The following is a 27,880-nucleotide window of genomic DNA, read 5'->3' on the forward strand; positions in this document are numbered from 1 at the left end:
AGACAGGGAAGAATAGAGAAAAAATGTATGACTAAGCAAGCAATTATTTGTTCTTCATGATATTACCAACGCCGATTTGTGGCACAGGCTACTGCCAGACATTTGGCAGGACATGCTGCCATCCAACTGCAGTCCTGGCCGTGGCTCATCTCCAGATACCTACTATACAAACACGAAACGCGAAACGATAAGAAACAAGCCGTTCACTCCGCTCTGTCCCTACTTTGATCGGCCGACGCTGACGCCGGCGCCAATGACGCCCGGCAGCTTCTCCTCGCCGACGTTGAAGAGCATGGCGATGGAAAAGGTGACGACACCGACCATAGTGACAGAGAAGCCGGTCAGCAGCCAGAACGGCGCGCTGATGTCCTTCTTGTGGCACATGTTTCCGGCCCACTGCGTCGTGCTGAGGCCGCCAGCCTCGGTCTCGGGCCGGTTCAGCGTCGAGTAGCAGTGGCAGACAAAGCACGACGCCGCGCCGTCTGCCTTGGCCACACCGCCGCTGTTGTAGGCGTACTTGTCCACGCACACGCCGTGGCTGCTGCAGTTGCCCGTCTGCGTCACGCACGAGTTGAACGACTGGAAGCAGGCCGGGATGGCCGTCGGGGTTGTGGCAGCCCATTCGTGCAGGAATTGTCGGCCGTCGTCCTTCTTGTTGCTGCTGCTGTCGGTGCTGTCCTCCTCGATCATGACAGACTCCGACTGGGCTTCGCGCTCCTCGATCGCGCTAGCCCGGAACTTGATGGCCTCGCGGACTTGCTTCTCTCGCAGCTCCCGCAACTCGTCGGAAAGGGCCAGCTTTGTGCGTGGAGCCGTGTTCGTCCAGTGCTTGAGCTTCGACTTGCGGCTGGACTCTGGCAGCAACACGAGGGTGACTTCGACCGCTCCAGACTCGACGTCGGAAATGAGCTGGTTCATGCTCTGCTCCAAAATGAGAATTTCATCGGCCTAAGAGAGACAAAGCATCAGAATGGCGTTCCGAACAAAACTTCCTAATACGACCAATAAAGGAGCTAGCTTACGTCTGACAAGTCATAAAGGCCAACATGGGCCCGTTCGCTCAGTTTGTACCGTCCCGGTAAGGAGCTGATCTCAGACATCACGTTGCTGAGCTTGACGCGCATGCCGGCCTGTTTCAGCTCGTTGATGAGGTGCTCGTTGGCCTTCTGGGAGGGTGGGTCGGCAATGACGAAGCTGGGCTGGCGATAGGCTGCCGGAAGTGCCGCCTGTAGCCTGGTGACGTGCTGGGCCTTGACGCGCTCAAACAGGATGACCACCTGGGGGGGCGATACCTTGTGTTCGGAAAAGAGAGGGGGGGTCGGGAGGCCGTATTGGCTGATCAAGTCGAGTGTGGCTTCGGCATCGTAGCCCGTGGGAAGCTCGTTGAGAAAGCCGCTGCCCTCTTCAAGCTGTAACCGCTGCAGGAGAACCTGACGAAAGATCTGACGGGGAACCTGGGGCGGCTCTGCTGGCGAGTTGGCGGTGGCGGCAGCGTTCTGCTTCCGGAGAATGTAGACGGGAGCAGCGTCTTTGGAGTCGACGGCGAGGGCAGAGCTGACCAGGGAGGCAGCTACTGCCAGGCCCGCGAGAAACTTCATCGTTTTCGGGCTTGTTTTGTTTCCAGGCCGTCGCTGGGGCAGATTGAGAGACGAATGAGATGCAATCGGACGACGACGCAAAGCGGCTGGTGGATGAATTGCGCGTCACGTCTAGGTTCGATAGAGAGGATTAGAGTGTAGGAAACAAAAGCCGCAAAATATGGAGGGAGCTATCCTCGTTAGTAATAAAACTGGCACGTGACTGTTTCGGAGCTCCCTCAGAATTGCACCGCAAGTCCTACCTTTAATCTGATCAATTACGCTTTAATTGGATCGGACTAGGTGGATATGCACCAGTATACAATGCCGCTCCTAGCAGCACCTGCGCGCTCGATGATGCGGTTCTTCAGATTGTCGGACAGCTCAAATTGTGATGAAGCTAAAACAGGTTTCCTCAAGTAGAGAGAATTCACTAAATTTGTCGACTATACATGGTAGAAGCACAAGCCTAGAATCCGACCTCTGTTCCCGGAGCAGCCTTGGAATAAATCATTATATCTTGACATGTTTTTTGTTCTACTTCTTTCTACGTTGCCCTTCTAGAGTGTGCACCATACCTTGAGTGCTCTCGCCGTCGTCACCAATGTGTTCCCACCGGGCGCCACCGAGACGATTGCTGTTACACGACAGTGTGACCATAAGACGTGGACTCGAGACAATGCTTGACGTGAAATCGGAGGGCCGGCAAAGCAGCGGCAATGAGGCCAAGGCCACATTCGATTTGACTTCAAAGGAGGATCTAGCCGTTCCAGTCTGAGAATGAGCAAGTTGATGAGCAAGTGAGACGAAAATATAGACAAATAACTACAAGAGCATAAGACACATACACAGAATATCGGTTTCGGCGAGGTAATATTGAGATAGGGAGCGCGCACAATAGTGGCGCTGCTGGCGATGGCGCCTAGGCTCAGGATCGTCATGACTAGGACTTTCGCACGGATGGGCATCTGCAGCCGGCGGATGTTGAACCACGGCAGGATGGCGCATGTCCAGTCAGTGGTGATGCCGATACGAACGACGGTCATTTAGTTTCCGCAGCTTCTCAGCAGATGATTCCAACAGGCACTGATGGAATGGCAGTAGAGCAGGGTAGCCAGGATGCCGACAAAGGCATGACGGAGGCGAAAAGCTGCATGGTGTACAGGATCATGTGATAAAAGCAGCCAAGGGGAGAGGAGGTAGGATGCGCAGTAGCGTGAAGACGACACCTGCCTTGATAAAGGGCACGTAGAAGCCGTAGATCACGTTAGCATACAGGGTGTACTCAGCGCAGCGGACCTGCTGGTACTTGTTCAAGTAAGCGTCGCGCGTGTCCAGGCCGTAGTAGACAGAACGCAGCACGAAGACGGAGCTGCAGGTAGGTAGCGTAGCCCAGGCTAAAGAAGCTGTCCTCCCAGCCCCAGCGCTTATTTTGAAGGCGTACATCTGCAGGGCCATGACAATAGTTGAAGTGGCCAGCATCACGGCAACGACAACGATGATAGCCATAGCAAAGCCGCAGCTTGCAGAGCCCGGCCCTCTTAAGGTTTCTGGAAGTCATCGAAATACGATGGTTGACTGGTGATAGGTCGTTGAAGATGGCTGCTATCCACGGATCTAACTATCAGACGCGATGAGTTATCTTACCTCTGTCTTATACAGTTACTCCGTCTCTCGTATACTAGAGAAAGGCTACCAACCCCACCAGATCCCAAACCGACAGAGATCCGGATTTGTATACTATCTGCCGGCCGTTTTCTCGGAGGACAGACCGCCCCTCGCATATTCTCATGTCGGGCACGGCATGTCTGCCGCTCAGCACCCTCTGGCCTCAAAGCTGCCGAAAACAACGACAGCCGCGAGTGGCAGTAGCCGCCCACAGATCGTCGGCAACCCGGACAGCTTCCGGCGCCTGTTCTACCCAGAAGGCGGTCCTACCAAGCTCGACCATTACCTCACCAGAGACATACTCAGATCGGCCTCCACGTCGTCTCTTTTCCCGACAAAACCATCGTCACCGTCTACTGGCCACACACCACCATGGACGCCATGGGAAAGCGTGCCCTTCTGGAAGCTGACTTGGCTAGCATGGCTGTTCATCCCGGCAAGCTAGCCTTTGTTCGCGAGGGCGATATCATCTGTGTCTGGTGGGCTCGTCTGGCTACAAAACACCTCCTCCCTCCCAACAGCGACACCACCACCGCCAGCAGCAATCAGACCGTTACCCTCAACAGCGCCATGTCGCTGCGGGAGCCCCTGGTAGCCGCCTAAGCTACGTCTCTAATGCCACCAGCTTTGCTTTCACTCGCCTCACCTCAGCGCCCTTGCCACCCAGCCCCTCGGAGGCACCACGGCCGCCATCCGTTGCGCCCTCATTGCCCAGTGTACCCGTCCGCAGATCGAGGCCTATTCTTCACTGTGGCGTGCCGCCCCTGGGAAAATTCTGCCACTCGTAGGAGACAGCGGTATGCACATGCTGACTTTCTCCAACTGGTGCAGAGCCAACCTTTCCGAGACAGATCTATCGGCTGCTGTTGTCAGCAGCAACACTAGCAGTGGCAGAAGCGGCCGTCCATCTTACTTCCAGAACGACCAGTTCGGTCTTATAATGCCGGATGGCTTCCCTATCATCGGGTAGGATCTCGATGGTCACGTCTGGCTGTCAGGCTATATAAATTCGGGAATCTGGGCGTTCTTTGAGGCTGAGCTGGCGAAATTAAAGGGCAGCTCTAAAGCAGTGCGGTTATAAAGTATGCCTGCCTACAACATATCCTACCATAGCAGTGTCATGCTTTCAATGGGTTTTCGAGTTAGACTTTGATTTGGACAGACTACTTCGTACAGACGGATCTGCACTACTTGTGTAAGACACGCTACAAAGCCGCACTAGTACGGAGTACGAGAACAAATACTCCGTACTTGCACACGGGCTAGAATAAAGCACGAGTATGGGTAAAATCAGCATTAGCTCATATCCGTACAATCTCCTACCCTTGTACATATGAGACCCACCTGGACCACGAGCCGGCCGAGAAAGTGGATAATACCATCAGCCTCCGTACGGAGTAGTACGGAGTAGGGGGACTTGTACGGAGTACTCCGTACAAAGTTGTGTTTTATCAAAGATGAGCGGAAAAAGAAACGAATAAACTGAAGTCTTTGTGCTTATAACACTAAGCCTTAATAAGAAGTGTATGTAATACGGAGTAATTGCGCCGGTTTCCCTATACTTTCAAAGCAATAACCAGCTCGTGCGCCATGGCATCTTTCTCCGTCCTTCAAAATCGATGCCGTCAGGAATCGGCTGAATGTGCTCGGAGGAAACAGATAGTACATCAGATCCGCCAGCTCTTTCGATGCTTGTACTAAGACCCCCCGGCCAATCACAGGACAGAAGATGCACAATATGGCAAAGTCCACTCTGATAGCTGGATCATTGTTGTTCCGAAGTGGATGTCCCTTCTTGCTATAGCCTGGCTTCCACGCTAAAATTCAACAGTAAAGTCGCAGTGGTGTCTGCTAAATAAACCTCTGCAAAATCACGATCTGCTCAGCACGACATCCTGTCGGAGTACGAGTACGACCCATCGCAGCTCCGGGCACCTCTGCCGATGCAGCGCCGCACCACACCCCCAAATCTTCGCATCCGATACGAGCAGACTTGATCTGTTCCTACGCTCTCTCTCCTCGCCATCGGCCTCCCCGCCTTGGTTGCGCAAGGCGTCTACTTTGCGAAAGCCTCGCTCCTTCACTCTCCCGCTCTCTCTCGACTAGCGATCAGCCCGCTTCGGTCGACGCCACTGTGAGATGCTGCGCTCCATATGGGCGTCAAGGGTGCCGCTGGCATCCTTTGGGTTCCGCAAACCACCGCCTTCCCCCGCCACACCTGAGGCTTTTGTGCAGCACGTGAGAATCAAGACCCGGCGTAGGTTAAGGTGCGTCGTCTGTGCGGCTCCAGGCCATTTTTCTGTCTGGTGCCGGCATTGTTCTGACTTTTCATGTGCGCAGAAACGCGGCCATCGGCGCAGGCGTGCTGTACGTCTGCTGGTCGGTCTACCTCACCCGAGTCGTCGTGCCTCCGATAGCAAAGCACATCGAGGAAGACGGCTCGCCCATCTTCTTTCCCTTTCCCTTTACATCCAAGACGGTCGAGTCGCGGCCGTACAAAGGCACCGACCCAGAATGGCAGGAGTATATCCGCATTGCCCGGGACCGCGAGCTGCTGTTAAAGATTCGAAGTGCGTCACACCACCCTGTCGACTGTCGTTGAAAAAGGACACGCAGAGCTGACCAGGCGCTCAGATGACATGCTCGAGACCGTGCGAATCGCCGCCGAGGCAAATCCGGTTCTGATCCAGAGATGCGGGCGACAGATGAAGATACGGAAACACTGGCTAGATCTGGACTTTCCATACCGGCCGCCGCCCAAGATTATGCGAGACGGGTATGGCGACCTCCTGTCCAGCCTGACCCTACGAGTTGCAGCTAACAAGGACCAGTCTCCTTCTCTCGCAGGACGGCCTAGAGCTCGTGACGATGGAGGTCGACCCGACGACCATGATGCGTATCTCCCGGGCCCTGTGGCCGGCGCCAGTAGCGCAGTCGGCACCGGCCTTTGTCAGCACCCTCTTCCGGCAGAACATGCAGACTGTGGCCAAGTACTTTGGCTTTGAGGTGGAGGAACCCGCCCCGATGAACACGTTGGCGGCGGTCTTGAAGAAGAAACTAGAGGAAGCGGAGCGACGGGCCAAGCAGGGCGGCGCGTCTGTGGACAACGGCCGGCGAGTGGCCTCGACCCCGACCTCGGCAGTTGAAGCGGCCGCAGCAGCAGCAACAGGCACGACGAATGCGGTAGGCCTTCCAGGAGCCAATGTGGCGGACGGTGGACAGCAGCCGACGGCGGCGACGACGTCGACGTCGACGAACGAGGACTCGAGCAAGCCGATGAACGCCAAGGACCTGATCCCGTTCAACTCGCTGCGGCCGAGCATCGAGGATGCGTGGGCCGAGTTCAAGAAGAAGCTCTCACAGACGTGGCTGCCACTGCGGCCACAGCCACCGGGCGGCTGTGTCGGGGTGTCAGGTCTCGTAGAGCTGCACTCGTCCAACTCGCGGATCATGATTGAGGTCAGCGCGTTCTGGGATCCCAAGACGAGAAAATACGATGCCCAGACGATGCACATGAAGCTGCGGAGCATCCGGCCGCGCAACCAGGTGCCGCTGTAGCCGGACGGTATCGTAAAGCAGCAAGAGAGGAGAAGGAGTAAAAAGCACTCAAAACAGACAGAGAGACAGCCACGTTGGCCAAGCCGAGAGAAAGGATGACCAGGTCGACGGGGATAAGCGTTCCAGCATTTTGTGGCGTTTAGATGGGCATGCAGACCGGGGCGTCAGTCATGTATAGTTTACATTGTATTTGCAGCAGCGGTGAAGACGACATGCAATCCGTGCTGGCAGCAGCAATACCGTTACGAAGTACGGAGGAAACGTCTTGAAATATGACTAATCAGTGTGATGAGTCTAGGCAGTGCAGATTCAACCGTCATACAAAAAAAACACTAAAAAGGAACCAAACTTGGCGTTCCATAAAAGCACATGAGCCGCCCACGCTGTCTTTTATTACTCACGCCGTGTCTTTGTCGCTTCCATGTCCGTCTCTTGCCCATCACTCGCTTGCACTTGCATCCCACCGCGCCTGCAGGCCTACTCCGGCTTCTTTGCATAGACAAACAGATGCGGCTCTTCCCAGACGTCTTCGGGCCGGCAGATGCCAGCCTCGGCGCTGCGTGGCCAGAAGGTGGTCTGTTCGTGGTGGACGACGCGAAGGCCGGCAGCGCGGACAGATGCCAGGGCGTCCTCGGGCGCGAGGCTAGACACGGTGACCGGACGGCCCATCCAGCGGATGGCTTTATTTTCGACCGGCAGCGGCACGGTAGCAAAGACGAGCGAGCCGCCTGGCCGGAGCAGGCGACCGAAGCCGGCGAGCAGAGCGCGGATGTCCTGCTGGCTGACGCCGGCGATGAGGCTAAAGTAGATGGTGACAGCGTGCAGAGTTCCGGTCCTGGATGTTTCCTCCCGCCGGACATAGTCACGCGCGTCGATCAGCTCGAACCGGCCGCGAGGCACGCGCTCACGGGCAGCCTCGAGCATGGCGGGCGAGATGTCGATGCCTAGCACGTCGTGGCCGGCGTCGGCCAGGGTGCTGACCACAGGCCGGCCAGTGCCGCAGCCAACGTCGACGACACGGGCACCACCAGCAGCCGGCAGCTGGGCCAGCAGCCAGCGCAGCGAGGCAGCCTGCGTGGACAGGCCGTGGAAGGCATCCTCGTAGGCTGGGCCGACGCTGTCAAAGACCTCGACGGTCGACATCTGCGGCTGGACGGTCATCATTGTGGAGGTGCTAGTGGGTGGATGGAGGTGTCTGTGAATGTGGATGCGAATGGGAATGTTACTCTGTACGCCGTAGATAGGAATGCAGATGCAGAGACAAAAAGACCAGGCAATCGCTGAAACGAGGCAATGCGACCTTGGCAAGGGACAGCGACTTGCTTTATATCCAGTGGTCTGACCACGGAATGAGAGCACACGCCGTGCCGGACAGAGGTGCTGTCCCGCCTAGCCGTCCTAAGCCTCCTGGCCTCTCGTACACCTGTCGGCTCGAGAGGTCGAACCCTTGCATCGATCCAGGCCGCGAGCGGAATGGCGCCCATGCACGATCGACGCCCCGCCTGAACCGCCTGGACCCCCTGGGCTCCAGCGCCTCTAGGTAGCCACGCGCCTGTCCCAAGACACGCCCACTTTAAACGACGCTTGCGTCGTATAAGCCCTGTATTCCGGCACCGCGTCCACTGGTCCATCTCCCGCCGGGACTAGGGCCAGCGAGCTTAAAGTGCAAGGAGGTTCTCGATCGGCATTTCGCGATGCCTTCTCTGTCAGGACGAAGGCGCAACCGGGCTCTCGTGTCCGAGACTGTCTCAGCTTCCACGTTTCCTTCCCATCACGTCCAAGGCCGAGTTGCGCCATTTTACACTTTCTTTTTCCTTCTGGCCAAGCCAGTTCGCATCCACTCCCCCTTTTCTTTTCTTCCCAACGGTCATGTCTGGAAGCGTTCGAATCACCGACTTCCTCGCAGCCTTTTTTCGATCATCCGGGCTTCTCAATCCCCCCTGTGCCCCCCCCCCTTTAGTTCTTTTCTCCGGCTTCTTTCCGACCTCCGGCTCTGTCTGACTACTGTCGCCCCGCCGCCACCAGTTTCACACGTGGCTAAGGCTAATACTCTCGATGCCCATGTGCTCAGCCGCCCCGGTAAACCTGGTTCCAGCTGTTCCACCCTCGCCGACACTTCCGAATTGAGGGAGATGCGTTGGATGGCACGAACTGGATGCTCTTCTCTTCCTCCCGGCAACAACGCTTCCATGCAGAACAGTCCAGACTGCAGGCTATGTTATCTATCATCCCACGAGGGCCACAATACAGCTTGGAATTAGCGTCTGGATGTGCCTCGGCGCCATCAGAAAGTCCCCGCTGGCTACGGGATACGCCTCGCCGTTGGCTTTTGGTCTTACCAGCTAAGACACTCGTGACTTGCCGATCTCTTCGGAACGAACCCGAGGCTCTGTACTCCTCTTTTCTCTTTCACCCCATATCTTCTTGCTGCTGATTATAGCATAGTTTGCGCTTTCAGCTGTCGTCATGCTGTCTGGTTCACCGTTACTTCCAGACTTATACCTCTGTCTCCCTCTTTCTCTCTCAGTTCCTCGGCATTGATGTGCTCAAACCATCCACGATTGTCCTCTTCTCCCGTTGCTTCACTTAGACTCCTCGACAATGGCCGACAAAGACTTTGACGTCATCATCGTCGGTGCAGGCCTCTCGGGCATCAACGCCGCCTATCTGCTCCAAACACAGGTGCCGGGCATTCGCTATACCATCCTTGAGGGCCGCAAAGAGCTAGGTGGCACCTGGGCCTTCTGGAAATACCCAGGTGCCCGTTCTGACTCGGCCTCGTCCGTCTTCTGCTTCACCTGGCACTCGTGGCCGCACGACACCGACTTTGCCGATGCCAGTAGCATTCAGGCCTACGCCGAAGATGCCGTCCGGACCCAGGGCATCGACAAGCACATTCGTTTCAACCAGCGGGTTGACGGCATGCGCTGGTCGACGGCCGAACAGCTCTGGATGCTCGATGTCAATCAGACCAACGACGGCAACGGAAACGACACCGATGCTAAAATCATCCCCCTCCAATACCGCACCCGCTGGATCATCCACTGCAGCGGCTATTACAGTTACGAAAAGGCCCAAAAGGTCGACATCCCCGGCCTCGACAGCTTCGGTGGCACCGTGTCGCATCCGCAGTTCTGGACGGAAGCTGATGACAAGGCCGTCGCCGGAAAACGTGTCGTCCTCATCGGCTCCGGCGCCACCGCCGTCACCATGCTGCCACATCTGGCTGCTTCCGCCAGCCATGTGACCATGCTGCAACGCAGTCCCTCCTACGTCATGACGCTTCCACGCCGCAACCCCATGGCCCGACTGCTGCACCGCTGGCTGCCCCGTCGTCTCGCCGAAGTCCTCGACTGGTACCGCCACATGTTGACCGAACACGTCTTTGTCCTCTTTCTCCTTCATTTCCCCGGTCTCGGCCGTCGCATACTGCGTGCCATGACCCGTCACCAGCTGCCTGACGACTGTCCTGTCGATGTGCACTTCAATCCCCGCTATACCCCCTTTGAGCAGCGTCTCTGCATGGCTCCCGGCGGCGACTTCTTCCGCGCCCTGAACCAGCCCAACTGCGACATTGTCACTGGTGTGATTGACTCTGTCACCGCCGACGGCATCCACCTCCGCGAGAAGGACCAGCCTGACATCAAGGCTGATGTCATCATCACGGCCACCGGCCTCCACGTCCAGATTCTCGGCGGTGATGTGCCTGTCGTCGATGGCCGCTCCGTCAACATCAACGAGCGTTTCATTTGGCGTAGCTGCATGGTCGAGGGCATCCCCAACGCCGCCCTCATCATAGGCTACGTCACCGGCACCTGGATTCCCGGCGCCGACGTCCGCTTCCGCACCGCCCTCTCCGTCATTAAACGCATGCGCAGCATCGGTGCCACTTCTGCCGTTCCCACCATCGACCCTGCCGTTCGCGAGGCCTTGCCGCACATCCCTGTCCTGCCCAATAGCTCCGGGTACCTCGTCAATGCCCGTGACCGGCTGCCGATGTCGTCCGGCAAATGCCCTTGGGTCAACGGCCGGGACTGGTTCAAAGACGCCTGGCATAATCTCACTGGCAACTCCAAGGATGGCATCGTCTACACCGTTCCTGACGACAAGAAGAAGGTCTGATCCAGGTTCTGTCATGGTTCTGTTGCTCGTACTTTCAAGCTTGGTCTTGCCCCACATAACGAATTAGTCTTATGTGGTGTATGTATAATTCAAAATAAAACGATAAATGAACGCCATGCAACGCTGCGGCTCCACTCACATCATAGCCATCATTATCTGTATGCAGGCAAAGGCGAACAAGACCGTCGTCAGAGATATAGGGAAGACGGCCGCAGCCGAAGCAGAAGCGGACACCTGCAAGTCGGCGGTTGACTGGTTGCACTCGCCAGTGTAGTTGTACGAGGTAATGTTGCCCGATATGGTGCCAACCAGGAGCTGCGCGTGGGTACCACAATTGGCAGCCTCGGCCATATAGATCTTCTGGTTGTCCTGGTCGAAGAGCACGTAGGCTGAGCGTAGGAAATCGTCGCCCAAGACGGCGATCTTGTCGTCGCCAATCGGTTCTATTCCGATCATACAGACGTCGCCGTTCACCCATATCAGGTCAGCGAGCGGCACGCTGATGGTCAGCGCAGAGCCAAAGGCAAAGTCGACCATGCCTGTTGGGACAGTGGCTTTGCAGTCGATGGCGATGGTGCCGTTGATGGTGGTGCTGCTAGAGGTCGTACTGACCGTGAGGTTGAGCGTGTTGGCGAGCGCGCCGATAAACGATGGCGGCAGATACGAGTAGCTAGAGCCGCTGTCCAGGAGCACCCGCAGGCTGCTGGAGTAGAGGGTCGTCGTCGTGTTCGTCTTGTCCTTCTTGGCGTAGGTGCTGTTCGTCAGCTCGACAAAGTAGCGCCACCGATCGTCGTCTCCGTCCTGTGGGCTCAGATTGTCAAGCTGCTGCAGCGGGCCGGTGAATTTTCTCGTGTCCACACCGTTGAAGATGATGGTTCCGTCAGAGGCGGGTGCCTCGTCTGTCGCATTGCTCGCACCGAGCACCAGGCTGAACGCCCGGCTCTGCATCTCGTTCTGTGCGTCCAACTTGTCCAGCACGGTAAGGTACTCCACGTTGGAGGTAAAACCGACACCCAAGATACCGATTGCGAGGTTTTTGCTGGCCGTGGCCACGCCGAGCGTGACATCTGTCATGGACAGATTCCTCATGGCGCCCGGGATGCTGACGCTGTCGACGATGTAGGTCACATTGGCACTGCCCTTCCCGTATTCCAGGAGCGAGGAATCCTTCGGATCATCGGCCGTGGTCGAATCCGATGGGAAGTACTGACCCAAAACCAGGCAGGCTTGCTTCGCGACCGAATCCGACAGGCCAGAGCAGTCGGGGTTCACCCATAGCTCATCGGAGCCAGTGTCGATCAGCACCGGCACTCTCTGTGTCGGTGTTCCCACGTCGACTGTCCAGCCGTCAGTTCGGCCCAGGTTGGTGAAGTTGGGTGCCGGACTCACTCTCGATCGCATAGCCTGCGTCGCTCACGGGGTAGACGACGGTATTGACATCATCACGCCGGCGGAGGCTCTGGCCCGATGACAGCTGAACCCGCTCCATGGGGATGCTGAGAAAGGTGTTATTGCCCATGTCTGAAGTTCCGTCTGAAACGCGGGCCACCACCATCGGCTGCTTGGGCATGGCGGATGCGAGACCACCGACGGCCGACAGCGCCAGATGTAAGAGGCGGCTGCATATCATCGTGTCGGAGCTGGAAGAGGAGAAGACGTGAGCAAGACGGGAGTAGTATTGCAAATAGAGCAGAAACAGGAGAAAAAAAGAAGGATGGGGCAGGGCATACCTTAAATCTGGAGGGATGCATCACCAAGTGCTTCGAAGGATTTGAGCATTGTCGTAATGCTTCACGACTTTGTCCCTACAAAGCTTAGACTGAATTTAATACTTCAGCGCCGCGATCCTCCGCCAAGGCCATCCTAACCCAAGAAGAGCCCTTGGCCAAACTTCCAGGGGTGAAGCTTGTGGCAACAACGGCCTCATTGCCACACTTGGGTTCCTTGCAGAAAGAGGAAGGAGCGGCTCAGCCGCAGACAGGAGAGAAGGCCCGCCTAGCCAACAAGCCAGTGAGGACTGGGGCGTTTATGTTGCCCCAGCTGTTGGGCTTTAGCCTTTCGCGAGACTGAAAGTGGAAAGGTGCATCGCTTAGTACTTGTCGGATCACGTGCATGCGGGGCACCTGATGCCTATTTAGATTACCTGCCAAACTCTGGCAGATAATAGTGATCCTAGAAAATACAAGACTATTATTTCCTACGTCAGTACTAGACCTAGGTCAGAGCTACTTAGGCCTTTTGAACATTAATCTGGGTGGGTACAAGTACATGATGGTTGTACGCCGGGCTTTTGCCATTCTTCCCAATCTAGGCATAAGATGCATAGAAGTCATTCTCATTTCCGCCACAAAATCCTGCAGGACCGTCAGCAGGATCTTCATGCAGACAAATTAAGTATATATTGATTATGTACGTCCAAACCATGTGAAGTGGACAGGCATTACGGAGTACGATACAACACAATCTTTCCTAAATATTTGCTTATTAATCACGATATTTCTTGCTCCCATCATCGGACACTTGCTCTTGTTTGCCAGCATACAGCTTTGCCGGTGACAAAAGAAGATGTAATTTCACCTCGACCGGTATCGGTGCCGCCGTTGGTCCGGTAGGTATACATGCCATTGTAGCCAGCCTCACGGCAGAAGCTGTCGTCAAGAGTAGAGGCGGCGAAGATGGCTAGCGCACCAAGGAAGGCCAGCAGACGCTGGCTAATTGCCTTTGTGTTGCATGTGTGTGTGCTTGTGTGCTTGTGACTCGGTAGTAATACGGTATAGATTGTCTACTACGCTCTCACAAGGTCTTGCGAGCAGATATGGATGGTAGTTATTACCAGGCCATAAACAACAACAAAAGAAAGCCCGACTCGCAAAGAGACTGTGAAAGAGGGGAGGAATGCCTGATCGAAAAAGGCAGCGTTGTTGTAGACGAGCACCAACAGGTAGGCGATCTGCTTGGTGCCAGTGCCTAGGATAGGCATGCAACTTGCAGCTTTAGATAACGTTTTGTCTGGAATTCAAGGTTATGTGTGCCCATGACAAGCCGGCCGTATACAAAATCGGTAAAGACGTAATATCGATCTTGTGTACGTTATAACTATTTTTATTGGAAACTGGTCCGGTTAGCAAAGGACTGAAGATGGTGCTGGCTTGGCCTTCAGAGAAAGACATGCCCACAACCAGTAGCCACATGTCTTATGTAATGCCTCTTTATTTTTATTTTCCATACGGCCCCAATCATTCCCACCGCAAGCTGAACACTTCAGTGCCCTCGCGTGAGATCCCCACCTCCACCGATCCGTTCTCGCTCCGGATGCTCTTGGGAATTTTCTCGCCCTTGCGCTCGAGCACAATCTTCTTGGTGCTGCCAGCAGGCTTCTCGGGAAACTGGTAGAAGCGGCGACCATTGGTGCTGAGGAATGCCGCAAGCTTCTCCTGGGTCACTTCGGCCTCCGTAATGACACCACGCTCAATGCCCTCTTCCAAGCCCAACAAGACAAGTTGTGTGGCATACGGCTGTGTGAAAACGCCGGCTGGGAACTTCCCCGGTGCTGCATCTGTCTTGGTTTGGATGAGATGGGGAGCGCTGTCGCTACCGCTGTGATGAGAGGTAGGTTAACAATCGCACTTCGGAGACGTTCGGATCACGCTGAAAGAACAAGGAAAACGTACAAGAAGAACTTGGGGTTTCCCTCTGCAATTGTTTTGATTAGAACATCCCGGTCCGTAGGCTTCTTGGGGATAGGCTTGCAGAAGGCAAAGGGATTGCAGCAAGCATCGTGATGGGTCAGATACAAGTGATGCGCCGTTATGGTAGCTAAATTATGCTGTCAGTATACCGAATCCATTGCGACAGGACTAAAACTTATGGCTTACCACCGACGGTTGGTCCGCAAGCCTTGACGGCCTCGACGGCCGCTGCAGTAGTGCAGTGCTCGAGCTTCGTATGTCATTAGATAATATTATATAATGGACGGACATTCATGCTGAGAGATGAAATAGATGCATACCACGATGCGGAGCTTGGGAAAGCGCTCGTGGACTGACTTCAGAGTGGGCAAGAATGCTTCTTCCAGAGTGGTGTTCGGCGGAGCCAGAGACTCTACAACCTCTCCGTGAATGTTGAGAACTGAGACGGCAGTATAAGCATATGAGCTCCAGTAGGAAAGACGCATGAGATCATACTTAATCCATGCTCTTCCATGGCCGCGAATGTGTTGTAAAATGCCTTCAAATCAGAGACGCCGGAGTCTGAATTGGTTGTTCCTCCTAGATAGACTGGTTAGCAGCTTGCGTCGTGCTTTAGAAAGGACAGAATAGAGCTACGCAGGCCATACCTTGGGGGTAAAGCTTAATGCCAGTGATCCCAGCCGCGGCCGCCTTCTTCACGACTTCGGGCGTTATGGACTCATGAAGCTACGAAGAACGTTAGTGTGAGAGGCCAACACTCCAGCAGTCGGAGCTCAAACTCACAAAGAGTGACATGAGAAACGTGACATCAGGAGCAATAGCCTTCAGCTCTTTTTCGTATTCAAGAACCTGAAATAGTCAGTTTCATAGCCAACAAATGCACTAATGGACCTCTTTTGACGTTTGATATCCATACCCTGTCGATGGTCGTAAGAGGAGGAACCTTGGCACGGTCCTGTTAGTCTATGTCCCTACCACCGAAATTCAAACATCACATACGAGGTTCGGCATCCTGTCAAACCGATCAGCATATGGGCTCTCTAACATTTGACTACCCCCAAACTTACACAAACACCGTATCCACTCCTCCCTGGACAACAGTAGGCACCACCAGGTTCATGAGCTCTCCCTGCCGCATGTGGACATGCATGTCTGCGGCGGGGGGAAGCTCCAGACGCTGAACAGTTTTAAGCTTCATCGTGTACGATTAGAGATGGCAGGATCGCTTTTTCTGCTCGAGTTGGTGACGATGAACAGGTCGCAGGGGGTCGAAAAAGTTCGCAAATCCAGCATACCGAAAATAGACATGTCAAAAGAGGGGTGCACTGTGATGTATCTTACATTAACTAAGCACTAACGCAAACAGCGTATTCAGCGCAACCGGCGCAGAGTACGGGGTTTCTATGTAGAATATTCAGCGTAAGCAGCATATCGCGAATATTCATCGCATACAGAATAAAATTGAATAAATTCAAGGTAATACCCTATCTAATTATGTATACTATGTGAAAGCAGCAGTGTTATATCACTTTAAATACTGTGCTGTTTAAGATGCTCATTTTCTTAACACAAAGTGCACAACCACGAACTAAATTAGATCTTCGCCTTTACCGCCTTCACCCCATTATAATAAACCAACAAAACTACTCCAATCTCCGCCCAGATCGTTCATTGTTTTCTGGTGTACGGAGTACTCCGTAAGTTCTTACGCGCCCTCTACCGCTGACAGGCCGCTTGCGCGACCGCGTCTATACAGTATTTCTGTTGGTTCCTGACTTACTTGGCCATTTTTATGGCAGAGGGAATTGGCCGAAGACATATAGGAGTAGGCTAGTTGTCGTTGCTTTGGCTGCGTTGACTTGCAGAGGCTTGTGGCGACTTCTTTCTGCCGCACCTACGGAGTACTCCGTAGTCCAATTAGCAACTCTTTTTTTTTTTACGGAGTACTCTCGACTAAACCGGAAGGCGGTAAGCCACTCTTGAGCCAATTACGCACAGTGTTGTATCTTGGCGGGGTAGCTAGCAGGAGAAGCCTAGGCGGCAGAAAAAAGCTCACGGGCATTTTGACAGTGTCATTCGAAATATTTGCAACTCTTTCTTCTAGCTGTCTGTACGAGTCATCACTGCTTCTCAACCATAGCCCCTATTCTCTACCTCGCCTAATATCAATTCTTTGAACTACTAACGAGACAACACGACCTGCATCTTACTGGCTAACAAGAGCCAGGCTTCGAAGCCGCCTCGAAAAGAAGAACCACACTGACACGTGCGCGTGCCGCACAAGCTGTCACGATGGCATCTTTCAGGGGTGCAAGCGAGGACCCCACAAAGTTCGAGCTCCTCCGAGATGCACTCTACCAGGCGGTTGTCGACAATGGCAGCGAGAGCCGGCTATGGAACCAGAAGGAGCTGCTGGATCTCGATGTGATCCCGGAACAGAATCTGGTGGTCCTTATGAAGGCCGTCCAGGCGCTGTGCCAGGACTTTTTGTTTAAGGCCATGAACGACAGCCGGGCGGGGCTGTGCTGGCGGTACCGGCCAGCAGTGGACGCAGCCAAGTGAGTAGCATCGCCATTAGCTGACAGCACGGGAGGCTAACGGGCACAGGTACAAGCAGCTCAACCAGGACCAGATCATGGTGTACGAGCTCATCGACGATGCTGGTGCCGACGGCATCTGGGCGCGCAGTCTCAAGCACCGGCTCAACATGCACGACTCGGTGCTGAAACAGTGTATCAAGCACCTCGAGGTGAAGGGCTACATCCGCGACATGAAGAGCGTCGAGAACATTGGCAAGAAGATGTACATCAAGGCGACGCTGCGGCCGTCGGAGCGGGCCACGGGCGGGCCGTGGTATACTGACGACACGTTTGACGAGGCCTTTATCGACCAGTTGCAGCGCGTCGTCTTTGACCTCATCCGGGACCGGAGCTCGTACCTAAGTCGACACGGCGGCGCCATCAGCCGAGGCGGTGCTGCCGGGGCGACAGCGCGACAGCCAAAAAAGGGGGCCATCCGGGGAGGTGACCTAGCAGCGGCAGGAGCAGGAGCATCATCATCATCATCGCCGGCGGCGACGGCCAAGACTGCCGCTCCTCGCGGGACGAAGCGTGGCGCCGAGGCGCTGTCGACCGGCGATGACGGCCGTCCGGTGGCGCATGCCAATGGCCAAGGCCACATCCAGCAGCGGCGCAGTCGACGGCACCAGGAGGTGTTACTGCCCATGCCGATGGGATACACCGAGTATCCGACGGTGCGGCATATCGCGGAGCTGATCGACCAGTCCGGCATCACGTCCAACACGACGCTGGGCGAGTCGGACGTCCAGCAGATCGTTGACGTGCTCGTGTACGACGGGCTGCTGGAGTCAGTGCGTCTGCCCCATTCGCATGACACCGGCTACCGGGCGCTCAACAGGTCGCGGCTGGCCCCCGGATCGTCGCTGCAGGCCGAAGAGAACGGCGTACCCGTGCCGTTGGCGCCCGGCCAGCCGCAGCCGACCCTGGGCGCGCCGACCATTAGAAATGGCTTCACCGAGTCGCCCTGTGGGCTGTGCCCCGTGTTCGACCTTTGCGAGGACGGCGGGCCAGTCAGCCCGGCCAATTGCGAGTATTTCAACCGCTGGCTGGGCCTCGAGGATCTCCAGACCACCGCGCCGCCTATGACAAGAGATGCTGTGGGCGCAGACGAGATATATGTGTGAGCTGCCTGAGTCAGATGCTCTGCTTTGGACGCAAGGTCTGCCAACTGTATACTAAAATTCGGGCGTTGCGTCGTTTGGGTGCTGGTAAGAATACGTATTGTGGTTCATGGGGGGAAAGGATTGCTGTTTCTTGCGTCTGCGCTGCTCAATGCTGAGCCAAATGGAAATACATAACACTAGAAAGCGTATTCGAGAATGAGACAGCTCACTACGCAAAACATGCAAGCAAGGTCACTGACAAGGGAGGCGTGTTGATGCCGATAGGCTAGCTTAGGCGATATTATCACCACAAGCCATCTGTCAATTGTCTTTATACCTTTTACAGGGAAAATTGTTTGAGGAGCAAGTGTTTCTACTTGTCCAGAAAAAACAGCACAATCCACCTGCTAGCGCAGGCCTCTTTTATGATCTTCCCATTTTAAATTCCAAGGTGGCAACGGACTTAAACCACGCCAGACTTGACAATGGTAGGCTTCTTGCCGTACTTGATGGTACCGTTGGGCGAAGAGCCAGTAGCCTCCAGAGACTTGATGACGTGGACAGAGTCACCGCCAACAGCCTCGCCGAAGACGACGTGCTTGTTGTCGAGCCACGAGGTAACGACAGTGGTGACGAAGAACTGGGAACCGTTGCTGCAGAAGAGAGAAAAAAACGTGCGTTAGAAAGGAGCTAGCGCCCAGTGGCGGTGAAATTGGGGCTCAAAAACGTACGTGTTCGGGCCAGCGTTAGCCATGGACAGCAGGAAGGGGCGGTCGTGCTTGAGCTTGAAGTTCTCGTCGGGGAACTTCTCGCCGTAGATGGAGCGGCCACCGGTGCCGTTGCCACGAGTGAAGTCACCACCCTGGAGCATGAACTCGGGGATGATGCGGTGGAAGGACGAGCCAAGGTAGCCCTGGCCCTTCTCGCGCTTGGTGAGCTCACGGAAGTTCTCGGCAGTCTTGGGGACGACGTCGTCGTAGAGCTTGAACTCGATGCGGCCGCTCTGGGCTGTTGGACGTGTGTTAGCTTTGAGACGAAGCGAGGGCCGAAAACAAGCTGAATTGAAAAGAATAGCAGGGGAGGCTTGTGAGACTGGTGGTTCTCATGGGATAAACGTACGCTTGACAGTCGACGTGGGCCGGTTGTTGGCATCGAGGACCGGGCCCTCCCACTCAATGTCGAAGAAACTAAAGACAACCAGTTTTAGCGAGGGAGCTCCAAAAAGAGCAAAAAGGAAAAGACAGAAGGGCACCAAAAACAGAGGTATGATGAGAAGAAAGAGGGGCGGACTGAATCTCTGTCGGGGCTGGACTCACACGTTGGACATCTTGGATGAAAAGCTGCGGTATGCGAATGGGCGGTTGAAGGGTGAGGATGAAGCTTTCAAGCTGGTGGAGGAAGAGAGGAACGAGGAGACGAATCTCGCTCGAGGGGCAGCTGGGCCGGAACAAATATAGTTCTGGCGGGGTAGGAGGGGTCGGAGAATGCTGGTTGCCAGTGGGCCCTTCATGGTTGGTTTTTGGTTTTTCCCTGCTTGGTGCCTGCTGTTGTTGAGGGTGTGCTACCCTCCACGCATTGCGTTAGCCAGCCAACCCCCACTATCGCAGCCAACCATAGCTCGTTCCTCAGGTCCATCCCGTCATCATCGAACAAGGCGTGGCTCGGCGCCCCGTCGTTGCGGCACAGTTCGTTTGACGCAAGCGCCCCTCCCGGCCAGTCGAGCAGGAGAATCCCCTCCAAAAAAAACTCCAGCTAGTCCATCCCTTTGTCTACTTGGCCTGATTTGCCGTCCGCTCCCACGAAGTAGTAGGTTCGGTTGAACATGCTACAAAGGAAGGACAGGAATTGAGACATCCAGCATCGTCTAGCCTCAGGCCGAACTGCACCTGCGGAGAAACCTGCTTTTTCAGGAGACCAAGGGCGGTGGGGAGGTGGTGGACCGGCCACGGAAATGGAGTCGTGGCGTGCTCTGCACCCAATGTTGGCCTAGAGTCCGGCCAGCCGGCCGACCTGTCAGCCAGCCCCGTTCTGGACAGCAGAGATCTGGCATCATGATCATCACGCTAGCTGGCAGTCCTTTTCTCTGCTCTTTCCCATGGCGCGTCGTCTTTTCCCGGTGCATCTGCCTCGATTCCCTTTCGCCCATCGCCCGAGGGAAAAAGGCGCAATGCGGGCCAAGCAGGATTGGTAAGAAAAAAAACTGCCGTTGGCTTGTGCGGGGTCTCGGAGAGCCACAGCTTGAGAGAGCATTGAAAGAACAGGGGTAGACGCCAGTGTCGTTTGTGAGGGTCGAATGACACCCCCAGCTCTGCCGGCCCTTAAGCCCTCGTTTCCAGGACAGTTCGAGGGCCAATGCAGAATTGCCAGGCTGTTTTTTCGACACCAATCCGACCCAGAAGACAGCGGAGGCTGCTCCAGACAAAACCAGCTCAAGAGGACTGTTCGATGATGACGAGGAGAGAGGAGACACTCCCAGTCCACGCCGAGACAGGAAGGTTGCGGCACGGACTATCTAGATGTACGCACCTGTGAGAGCTGGACGGCTGCTGGACTCCAAAAGATCAAGGCACGCAAAGACGCGCAGTATGCAACGGGGAGGGCGGTAGACGAACGGTTTCGACAAGCTGTTGGGTGGCACGGTTTCGAGAAGCTCGATGAGCTCCGAGAAGAATTTGTGGTATTCCGCTGGGGCCCGTAGAAAATAAATATTGTGGCCTCAGGCCGCAAGGCGCGGGCTAAGGCCAGCTACGAGGTACGGGAGAGGCAGCCGCGTAACGGCGTCCAAGTATTGCCGAACACGACGCTGGAGAGGCGACTCAATCTGCGTTTTTTTTGAAGCTCTTCAACACGATCGTCATGTTGCCCCCAGCTCCGCGACATCCACATGGTCGAGGCTCGTGTCACTGTAACCGAGAGCTTGCTCGCGTACGGCCACGTGATTGCAGATATGCTGACTCAGCACCGCATCGGGCTAGGGACAGTGTGGTAATAGCAAGGGGAAACACACAGGGGGATCTTGACTGCGTGTTCTTCAACCATCTCCTTGTCCGGCGACGGAATTGCGTTTTCTTGCGTCTTCACGCCCTCCCGACAGCAACGACAACGACGGCATTTCCAGAAACTGTCCCGCCAGGGACGATCGTGCTCAAAGATGGATTTTAACAGCCTCAAGGACTCGGTGTCCAGCCTGACGTTGTATGACCTCAAAGCTGGTGTTCGCAAGGTGCAGAATGGTAAGGACGGCTTCCACGGAGAAAGGGGGGATTAAAGGGAGGGAGATCGGCGGGATCTTCCTGAGAGCTGTGGGCTGTGGGCCGTATTCCATTGCTGACCTGAGAACAGCTGTGATGAACTACACCGAGATGGAAGCCAAGGTGCGCGAGGCGACCAACAACGAGCCATGGGGCGCCTCATCGACGCTGATGCAGGAGATTGCCAACGGCACCTTCAACTAGTCCGTGTCTGCCCCCCATTCCCCATCTATCGTTCCCTGCTGCGTGCTGACGGTCCGAGCACAGTCAAACGCTCAACGAGATCATGCCGATGATCTACCGCCGGTTCACCGAGAAGGCGGCTGAAGAGTGGCGGCAAATATACAAGGCACTACAGCTGCTCGAGTTTTTGATCAAGCACGGCTCAGAGCGGGTGATCGACGACGCCCGCTCGCACCTGACGCTGCTCAAGATGCTCCGCCAATTCCACTTTATCGATCCGAACGGCAAGGACCAGGGCATCAACGTCCGCAACCGGGCCAAGGAGCTGGCAGACCTGCTAAGCGACGTGGACCGCATCCGATCTGAGCGCAAGAAGGCCCGGGCCAACAAGGCCAAGTTCACGGGCGTCGAGGGGGGTGGCGGCGGCAGCATCGGCGGCGGCAGCAGCGGCCGGTACAGCGGCTTTGGCAGCGAGTCGGGCGGCTACGGCGGCTACTCGGGCGGCGTATACGGTGACGGCGGCGTGTACGGTGGCCGGACGAATGAGTACAGCGAATACGGCGGCGGTGGCAGCAGCGGTGGTGGTGGCGGTGCCGGCGGCAGCTCACGCTCAGAACAGTTTGAGGAGTACGACGAATATGACGAAGGCGAGCGGCCGGCACGCTCGCAAACATCTTCAGCAGGCGCACGCGCTGGCGTTAAGCGGACGACAGGCGGTGGTGGCAGCATCAGCATGACTAGCAAACGAGCAGAGCAGGCGGCGCCGCCGGCACCGCCAAAGAAGAAGGAGCCTGAGGTCGACCTGTTCTCCTTTGACGAGCCGGCGGCGTCGAGCGGTGGTGGTGGTGCCCTGGAAGCACCGGCTTTGGCCGCGGGTAGCGGCGGCGATGACGATGATGACGACTTTGCCGACTTCCAGGAGGCCACGGCGTTGCCGGCGGCTCCGACAAACGCCCTGGCTGGCTTGTCTCTGTCCAGCGCATACGGCGCTCAGTTTGCGGCCCCGCAGCCGGTGTCAGCACCCAAGCAGGCCGACCTGGCCGGCATGGTTGGGCTCTCGTCCATCTCGCCACCGCCAGCCTCGACCTCGACGCCCGGTGGTGCGCCCAACTACTCAGCTTTCCACGCGCCTCCGCCCGTGGCTGCAGCTGCTGCTCCTGCTGTGGCTCCCCAGGCGGCCGGCTTTCGGCCCGCGCAGCCAAACTACTTCCAGTCGGTGCAGGTGCAGGCGCCTTCGTCGACGTCGGCGATGCAGACGACGTCTGTGTTCCCGCAGTCGCAGTCGCAGCATCGGCACGCGTCCAGCACGAGCGGGGCGGCTGCCGGCATGGCGGCACTGCGACCGGTTCTGCCGTCGGCGACGAGTAGTGGCAGTGGTGGCAGCAACAACAAAAGCGGCAGCGGCGATGCTTTCGGCGCGCTCTGGTCGCAGGCCAGCACGACCATCAAGAAGCCGACCACGACGGCCGGGCCAGGACCGTCGATGGGGCAGCTGGCACAGGAGAAGAGCAACGCGGCCATCTGGGGCACGGCTAGCACGAGCACGCCCAGCACGCCCAAGCCTGTGGCGGCGTCGAGCAGCAGCAACGGCCTGGATGACCTGCTGGGTTGAGTCGGCTGGAGCGACTAGGCCAATTGAGCCGACTGAGGCGTGGCTGGTGGGACGTGTATAACATACATAACATATATTCTGTTGGAGGACAGGCGGAAGAAAAGGGAAACGGGGAACGGGGAAAGGCGAGGAGAGGGGTGTGAGAACGGTTGTGGACGCTGGCCAGAGGGCGGAAGGTATAGTGTCCAAAGTTCGGCTGCTCGAATCTACGTAGTTTGGACTCCTTCTGTTGCTTCTTGTTTGTCTTGAGCTCGGTGTAGTGTTTTTAAAAAGAAAAGAGAACTCTAGATATCGCAGAATAGCTTCCGCCGTTCATCCAGTCTTTGTTGCGTCTGTTCGACGGGTCTCGCCTGCTCGGAAGCGCACGATTTGCACTGCCGCAGTGCTTGACGGCGGCTACAGAAACAGCAGTCGTCAGTCCGCTTCACCCGGCCGATCGGATCGGCCGTCGGGCTGTTTTCCAATCGGAAGCCAGCGTGCAGGCAGCCGGGAGTGGACACGGCTGAAACGTGCGGTAATCCACCACAAGAAACAGAGAAGCGAAGAAGAAGAACGCGCAGGGCTTGTCTGTCCAATCGATTTGCCCGCGCCTAACAGACCATCTGATGCCCCGTATAGATCGTGTCATGCATACCATGGCGTATCCTCCGTATACTCCGTATACTTGGTAGCAGCTACACCGGTGGAGCATCAGCTTGGGCAGGGGCTCGATTGGCTGCTACAGTGCCTTTTTTGCTCTTGGGGGCGGTTTCAAAGGCGGGGATGACAGGGGTACCATTTATGATGTTTTTGGTTGTTTCAACAGCCCCCTCCAGTGAAAATGACTGGTCCCGACGCAGGAAACGGAATATTAAGGGGTGACCATGGAGTGGTGGCAGTGACAACCAGCTAAGGCCTTCCTTGTTCAGCCGCTGCGGCAAGCCCTACGAACCGGGATCTACAACCAGATGGACCTCCCTCTGATTAGTCACCGGCGGCTAATTGGGACGTATCCAGGACAGAAGACGACGTGCTTTCTGGCCGGAGCGCGCGATCATGAATAACAAGAACTAGCCTGAGAGCTTGAGCGGCCGTGCAAGAGGACAGGCCCAAAATAGCGACCAGGTGGAAACGACAGACAATGGAGAGAAAATAGAACAGGCCAGGCCTCGTCTTTGAGGGCAGCGCCGACTGCAGCATACAAAAGGCCGACCGGTTCGCAGCTTCTCGTTTGACGGTATGACAGCCATTTACAGCCAGCAACGCAACAAGCGACCATAGACAAGGAATAGCGCCCGTCTTTGTCGCCTTTCTCTTCGCTACCTCTTCATTCGGCTGTACCGCCTCTCTTTATCTGCTCGTTTTTTTCGACTTTCTCTCTCTACTTCTGTCTTCCATCTTCTAGTGCTGTCAACTTTACGCTCTTTGTCCTCTTCACTTGAGATATCGTTTGTTTATAAAACCCTCGTCCTCCCTCTAAAGCACTCGTTTCTCACGCGCTTGTCCAATACTTCCTTTTTGCCTCCATCTTGCTGCTCTGGAAGCAGCAAACTCTCTGGCACTCTTTCCACCCTTACTGCTCACAATGGGCTTCCGCGACCATGGCTACTATGGCTACGCCTTCATCGGCGTCCGTCCTCTCCAGATCATCTCGCTGATCGTCGTCGTCGGCATGGTTAGCAATTTCATCAGCGAAGACAGCCGTGCCCATATTTCTGCACCCAGCCAGCTGGTCGGCACTCTTGTCATTGTAAGTTCTCGAACACCTCTGTGACAACTCCTCGCCAAAGTTATCCTGCCTCTAATAATCTGTTGCAGGCCTGCTTAGCGCTGCTCTGGACACTTCTCTCCTTCACAGCCTACGACGACACCCACTTTCCTTATGTTGCCACGAGTGCCCTGGATGTGCTCTTTATGATTCCCTTCATCGTCATCGCCGCCATCTTTGGTGGCCCTCTGTCATCTACTACATGCTCCGACTATCCGACCGTGTCAGAATCGTCGGCTCACAGCTTCCTTGGTCTTCCCGTCGGCAACGGCGACATTCTCTTGGTTGGCGGAAACCAGTCAACATGCAACCAGATCATGGCCGTCTGGGGCTTTGTTATTTCTCTATGTGTCCTCTTTGCTCTGAGCGCTTTTGCCGCAGGCCTCTTGTTTCTCGGAAAGAGACGTGCCTTGGCTGCGTCCGAGACTCTGCTCGTGGGGAAATCGATCGAATCCCAAATTGAGCTGGCCGCAGCTCAGGGCAAAGACTTTGTATCAGATCCCGGCTATCCTCCATACGCAAGCACTGATCTACAAAAAATTGGCAACGTGTCTGATCCTCAATACCCGCCATTCGCAACGCCTGACCGCGCTGTCTCCCAACCTTCTCAATAGGAACTCGGGGCTTCGCGAAAGAAGCTCCGAATACTACTGCCTGACGACGATTCTGCTTATAATGAAGATGGTGGTGTGGAAGTGATAACCACACCATTGTCGCCTCCTCCGTCTAATCCCCTGCCAAAGTCCAAGCTGGTGTCGGTCCGCAAACCTATTGCGAGCAGCCACTACCCACGGACTTCATCCCCTCTCTCAGGTGGCACGCACAGTGGGGAGCCATTTAGACGGCAAGGAACAATTAAGATCATGTTCTCTCCGCAGATTCCATTTTCGGCATCGGCAGCAGCATCAGCAGCATCGGCAACAACAGTAATATACCATGAGCCTTCTATCGCGACGCCCATTGCTGGGACAGCAACGGCACGATCTTTGACTGGTAATCAAAGATCCGTTTTACCTACCGACGAATATCCACCCCCGCCGTCCTCCCGGAGGAAAGGCGAGAGCAGATTCCGCGAACTAAGAGACTCTGTGTTCTCTTTACGGGGAAGCCAGCAGCCATCATCGCCCGCCATGCTCAGCCCCTCAAGCTTCGATGACGTTCCACGCACACCACTCCCAATTGCGGATGAAAAATCATATGCTCGACGAAAGACTATTCTTGAGCGTATTGAGGGCTGGTGGGATCTGGGCTTGATCCGTGGCGGTACCATTCGAGGGAATGCCTTCCGGAGCGCCACCAACGGCGGGAAGAAGCGGAAGGACACGAGCGCGGTTGAATCACCGACCACATTCGTATAATATCGCCCTACATCTTGAAGATGTTAGGAGCTTTCCATCTCATTTGTCATTTGGTTGGTTTTATATGCGGACAATGCCAGACAGGCTGTTTTTGTTTTTGTCATCTGGTGGCGTTAATCTAAATGGTTGATATGTTTACACGGGATAATATGGGCAGTATGAAGAATGAAATTGAATTATTCCCACCTGTTCAAACCATACAGGCTCTTCGCCCTGTTATATGCAAGCACCTCGCCAGACCGTTCGGCCCAGACGGCCTCGTGGTGCGCAATGCTTCTTGGACCGCCGTACACCACAAGATTCTGTGCCTCGGTTGCTAAGCAGCCCGTGCCGTAAAATGGGCAGGATATAGTGCGCAGCCTTAAGCTCGACAGCATCTTCGTGATGAGCTGCAGTGTTCTGTCCACGCTTTGGCAATATAATCTGACTCTGGTTTCCACCATTCACGACGACAAGAAGATATGTCAAAGCAGCATATCTCCTGTTCAGGCTGATAGCCTCAGAGTTGATACGTGTAGAATTGCTCCTGTGAGACCCAAAGCGCCTCTGATATAATTCGCTTGCTCGCAAGGTAGATAGCTGGGAGGTAGCAGCCCTGGGTCTGTGGAGATGACGTCTAACTATATTTTTGTCCTTCCATCATCAGCCATGCGTGTCTCAGAACCCGCCAGGCGTCCGCAAAGCACCGTCTCGATAGCAATGCACGTTGCACAAGTTATGTATCAAAAAGCTTCATAGTTGAGTGATTTTTTTCCTATGTTGCCAGAGCAAACATCTCCGAAAGTCAAAGAAGAACCCATTTGTGGATGCCAATAGTCTCGGCGATATTAAGGCACGGCTCGGAATGATTCTCATCATTGGGAAAAGTTGACGTGTCCGATGGTACTGTCATGTCTCCGAGGGGACGGATCAGAGTAATCCATATAATGATACCTCCGCAGACGAGGTGGAGTTTCGAGCATCTCAGCCACGTGCCTTCAATTGGTGTTTTAACCCTTGTGAGATCCGCTCTCTGCTAAATAAGCAATGCCCATACGTTTGTGCATGTTCAGTAATGGAGAACAAAAGTGTGAGCATTCTTGCTCTGTACCGACAGATGCTGCCTCAATTGCACTATTAGGACGTAGGAAGGAAACCTATCCAGGGTTTACGGAGTACTGGCCCATCTACGGAGTATAACCCCATAATTTCAGGGCCAAAGAGCGGTGGTTGTAAGCCTATGTGGCATGGGACTGTTGAGATATTGAATTCCCCCGTCCCACCCAATTCACAGGAGGGCTTTGCACCAGAGCGGTGTAGGCCGATAGCAGGAGTCAAGGACGAAAGGGTGAAGGCGACGCGTCGACAGCGAAAACCGACTGGCGGTGAGCCTATTGCGTTGTGAACGGACTAACGAGGGGCAGACAAGCGGTGTTGGTAAGGATAGCGGTTTG

The 27,880-nt window shown here is 55.5% G+C and overlaps 15 protein-coding genes across 15 annotated transcripts; 7 read left to right on the forward strand and 8 right to left on the reverse strand.

Annotated features, from left to right (window-relative positions):
- Positions 1 to 219: 219 nt before the first annotated feature.
- On the reverse strand, positions 220 to 1,598 carry CMQ_891 (uncharacterized protein; the record flags this gene model as incomplete). The annotated part of the gene is made up of 2 exons (XM_014317970.1): positions 220 to 948; positions 1,023 to 1,598. 2 exons carry the CDS (start codon positions 1,596 to 1,598, stop codon positions 220 to 222), a joined length of 1,305 nt encoding a protein of 434 aa, XP_014173445.1.
- Positions 1,599 to 2,114: 516 nt separating this feature from the next.
- On the reverse strand, positions 2,115 to 2,623 carry CMQ_1491 (uncharacterized protein; the record flags this gene model as incomplete). The annotated part of the gene is made up of 2 exons (XM_014318570.1): positions 2,115 to 2,351; positions 2,426 to 2,623. The coding sequence occupies 2 exons, from the start codon at positions 2,621 to 2,623 to the stop codon at positions 2,115 to 2,117; spliced, it is 435 nt and encodes a 144-aa protein (XP_014174045.1).
- Positions 2,624 to 2,744: 121 nt separating this feature from the next.
- On the reverse strand, positions 2,745 to 3,086 carry CMQ_1055 (uncharacterized protein; the record flags this gene model as incomplete). The annotated part of the gene is made up of 1 exon (XM_014318134.1): positions 2,745 to 3,086. The coding sequence occupies one exon, from the start codon at positions 3,084 to 3,086 to the stop codon at positions 2,745 to 2,747; it is 342 nt and encodes a 113-aa protein (XP_014173609.1).
- A 531-nt stretch (positions 3,087 to 3,617) lies between these two features.
- CMQ_1199 (uncharacterized protein) lies at positions 3,618 to 4,215 on the forward strand (the record flags this gene model as incomplete). The annotated part of the gene is made up of 2 exons (XM_014318278.1): positions 3,618 to 3,836; positions 3,913 to 4,215. The coding sequence occupies 2 exons, from the start codon at positions 3,618 to 3,620 to the stop codon at positions 4,213 to 4,215; spliced, it is 522 nt and encodes a 173-aa protein (XP_014173753.1).
- A 1,169-nt stretch (positions 4,216 to 5,384) lies between these two features.
- CMQ_735 (uncharacterized protein) lies at positions 5,385 to 6,803 on the forward strand (the record flags this gene model as incomplete). The annotated part of the gene is made up of 4 exons (XM_014317814.1): positions 5,385 to 5,512; positions 5,586 to 5,815; positions 5,880 to 6,021; positions 6,077 to 6,803. 4 exons carry the CDS (start codon positions 5,385 to 5,387, stop codon positions 6,801 to 6,803), a joined length of 1,227 nt encoding a protein of 408 aa, XP_014173289.1.
- A 477-nt stretch (positions 6,804 to 7,280) lies between these two features.
- Positions 7,281 to 7,967, reverse strand: CMQ_1628 (methyltransferase type 12; the record flags this gene model as incomplete). The annotated part of the gene is made up of 1 exon (XM_014318707.1): positions 7,281 to 7,967. One exon carries the CDS (start codon positions 7,965 to 7,967, stop codon positions 7,281 to 7,283), a length of 687 nt encoding a protein of 228 aa, XP_014174182.1.
- Positions 7,968 to 9,404: 1,437 nt separating this feature from the next.
- CMQ_1642 (flavin-binding monooxygenase) lies at positions 9,405 to 10,925 on the forward strand (the record flags this gene model as incomplete). The annotated part of the gene is made up of 1 exon (XM_014318721.1): positions 9,405 to 10,925. The coding sequence occupies one exon, from the start codon at positions 9,405 to 9,407 to the stop codon at positions 10,923 to 10,925; it is 1,521 nt and encodes a 506-aa protein (XP_014174196.1).
- Positions 10,926 to 11,060: 135 nt separating this feature from the next.
- CMQ_1375 (candidapepsin-4 precursor) lies at positions 11,061 to 12,555 on the reverse strand (the record flags this gene model as incomplete). Its single annotated transcript, XM_014318454.1, has 2 exons — positions 11,061 to 12,262; positions 12,315 to 12,555. The coding sequence occupies 2 exons, from the start codon at positions 12,553 to 12,555 to the stop codon at positions 11,061 to 11,063; spliced, it is 1,443 nt and encodes a 480-aa protein (XP_014173929.1).
- A 1,606-nt stretch (positions 12,556 to 14,161) lies between these two features.
- On the reverse strand, positions 14,162 to 15,812 carry CMQ_1509 (amidohydrolase 2; the record flags this gene model as incomplete). The annotated part of the gene is made up of 10 exons (XM_014318588.1): positions 14,162 to 14,522; positions 14,597 to 14,741; positions 14,801 to 14,864; positions 14,935 to 15,053; positions 15,110 to 15,193; positions 15,262 to 15,340; positions 15,398 to 15,463; positions 15,531 to 15,557; positions 15,614 to 15,626; positions 15,682 to 15,812. The coding sequence occupies 10 exons, from the start codon at positions 15,810 to 15,812 to the stop codon at positions 14,162 to 14,164; spliced, it is 1,089 nt and encodes a 362-aa protein (XP_014174063.1).
- Positions 15,813 to 16,906: 1,094 nt separating this feature from the next.
- Positions 16,907 to 18,317, forward strand: CMQ_968 (DNA-directed RNA polymerase 3 subunit; the record flags this gene model as incomplete). Its single annotated transcript, XM_014318047.1, has 2 exons — positions 16,907 to 17,172; positions 17,222 to 18,317. The coding sequence occupies 2 exons, from the start codon at positions 16,907 to 16,909 to the stop codon at positions 18,315 to 18,317; spliced, it is 1,362 nt and encodes a 453-aa protein (XP_014173522.1).
- Positions 18,318 to 18,759: 442 nt separating this feature from the next.
- On the reverse strand, positions 18,760 to 19,623 carry CMQ_1029 (peptidyl-prolyl cis-trans isomerase; the record flags this gene model as incomplete). The annotated part of the gene is made up of 4 exons (XM_014318108.1): positions 18,760 to 18,949; positions 19,028 to 19,304; positions 19,416 to 19,483; positions 19,613 to 19,623. 4 exons carry the CDS (start codon positions 19,621 to 19,623, stop codon positions 18,760 to 18,762), a joined length of 546 nt encoding a protein of 181 aa, XP_014173583.1.
- Positions 19,624 to 21,447: 1,824 nt separating this feature from the next.
- Positions 21,448 to 23,342, forward strand: CMQ_1451 (golgi to endosome transport protein; the record flags this gene model as incomplete). Its single annotated transcript, XM_014318530.1, has 3 exons — positions 21,448 to 21,529; positions 21,639 to 21,750; positions 21,815 to 23,342. 3 exons carry the CDS (start codon positions 21,448 to 21,450, stop codon positions 23,340 to 23,342), a joined length of 1,722 nt encoding a protein of 573 aa, XP_014174005.1.
- A 1,564-nt stretch (positions 23,343 to 24,906) lies between these two features.
- Positions 24,907 to 25,703, forward strand: CMQ_392 (uncharacterized protein; the record flags this gene model as incomplete). The annotated part of the gene is made up of 2 exons (XM_014317471.1): positions 24,907 to 25,071; positions 25,140 to 25,703. The coding sequence occupies 2 exons, from the start codon at positions 24,907 to 24,909 to the stop codon at positions 25,701 to 25,703; spliced, it is 729 nt and encodes a 242-aa protein (XP_014172946.1).
- Positions 25,704 to 26,219: 516 nt separating this feature from the next.
- On the forward strand, positions 26,220 to 26,447 carry CMQ_1302 (uncharacterized protein; the record flags this gene model as incomplete). The annotated part of the gene is made up of 1 exon (XM_014318381.1): positions 26,220 to 26,447. One exon carries the CDS (start codon positions 26,220 to 26,222, stop codon positions 26,445 to 26,447), a length of 228 nt encoding a protein of 75 aa, XP_014173856.1.
- A 176-nt stretch (positions 26,448 to 26,623) lies between these two features.
- Positions 26,624 to 26,824, reverse strand: CMQ_1658 (uncharacterized protein; the record flags this gene model as incomplete). The annotated part of the gene is made up of 1 exon (XM_014318737.1): positions 26,624 to 26,824. One exon carries the CDS (start codon positions 26,822 to 26,824, stop codon positions 26,624 to 26,626), a length of 201 nt encoding a protein of 66 aa, XP_014174212.1.
- Positions 26,825 to 27,880: the final 1,056 nt, after the last annotated feature.

Source organism: Grosmannia clavigera (genome assembly GCF_000143105.1).
Source record: "Grosmannia clavigera kw1407 unplaced genomic scaffold GCSC_140, whole genome shotgun sequence".
Lineage (NCBI taxonomy): Eukaryota > Fungi > Ascomycota > Sordariomycetes > Ophiostomatales > Ophiostomataceae > Leptographium > Leptographium clavigerum.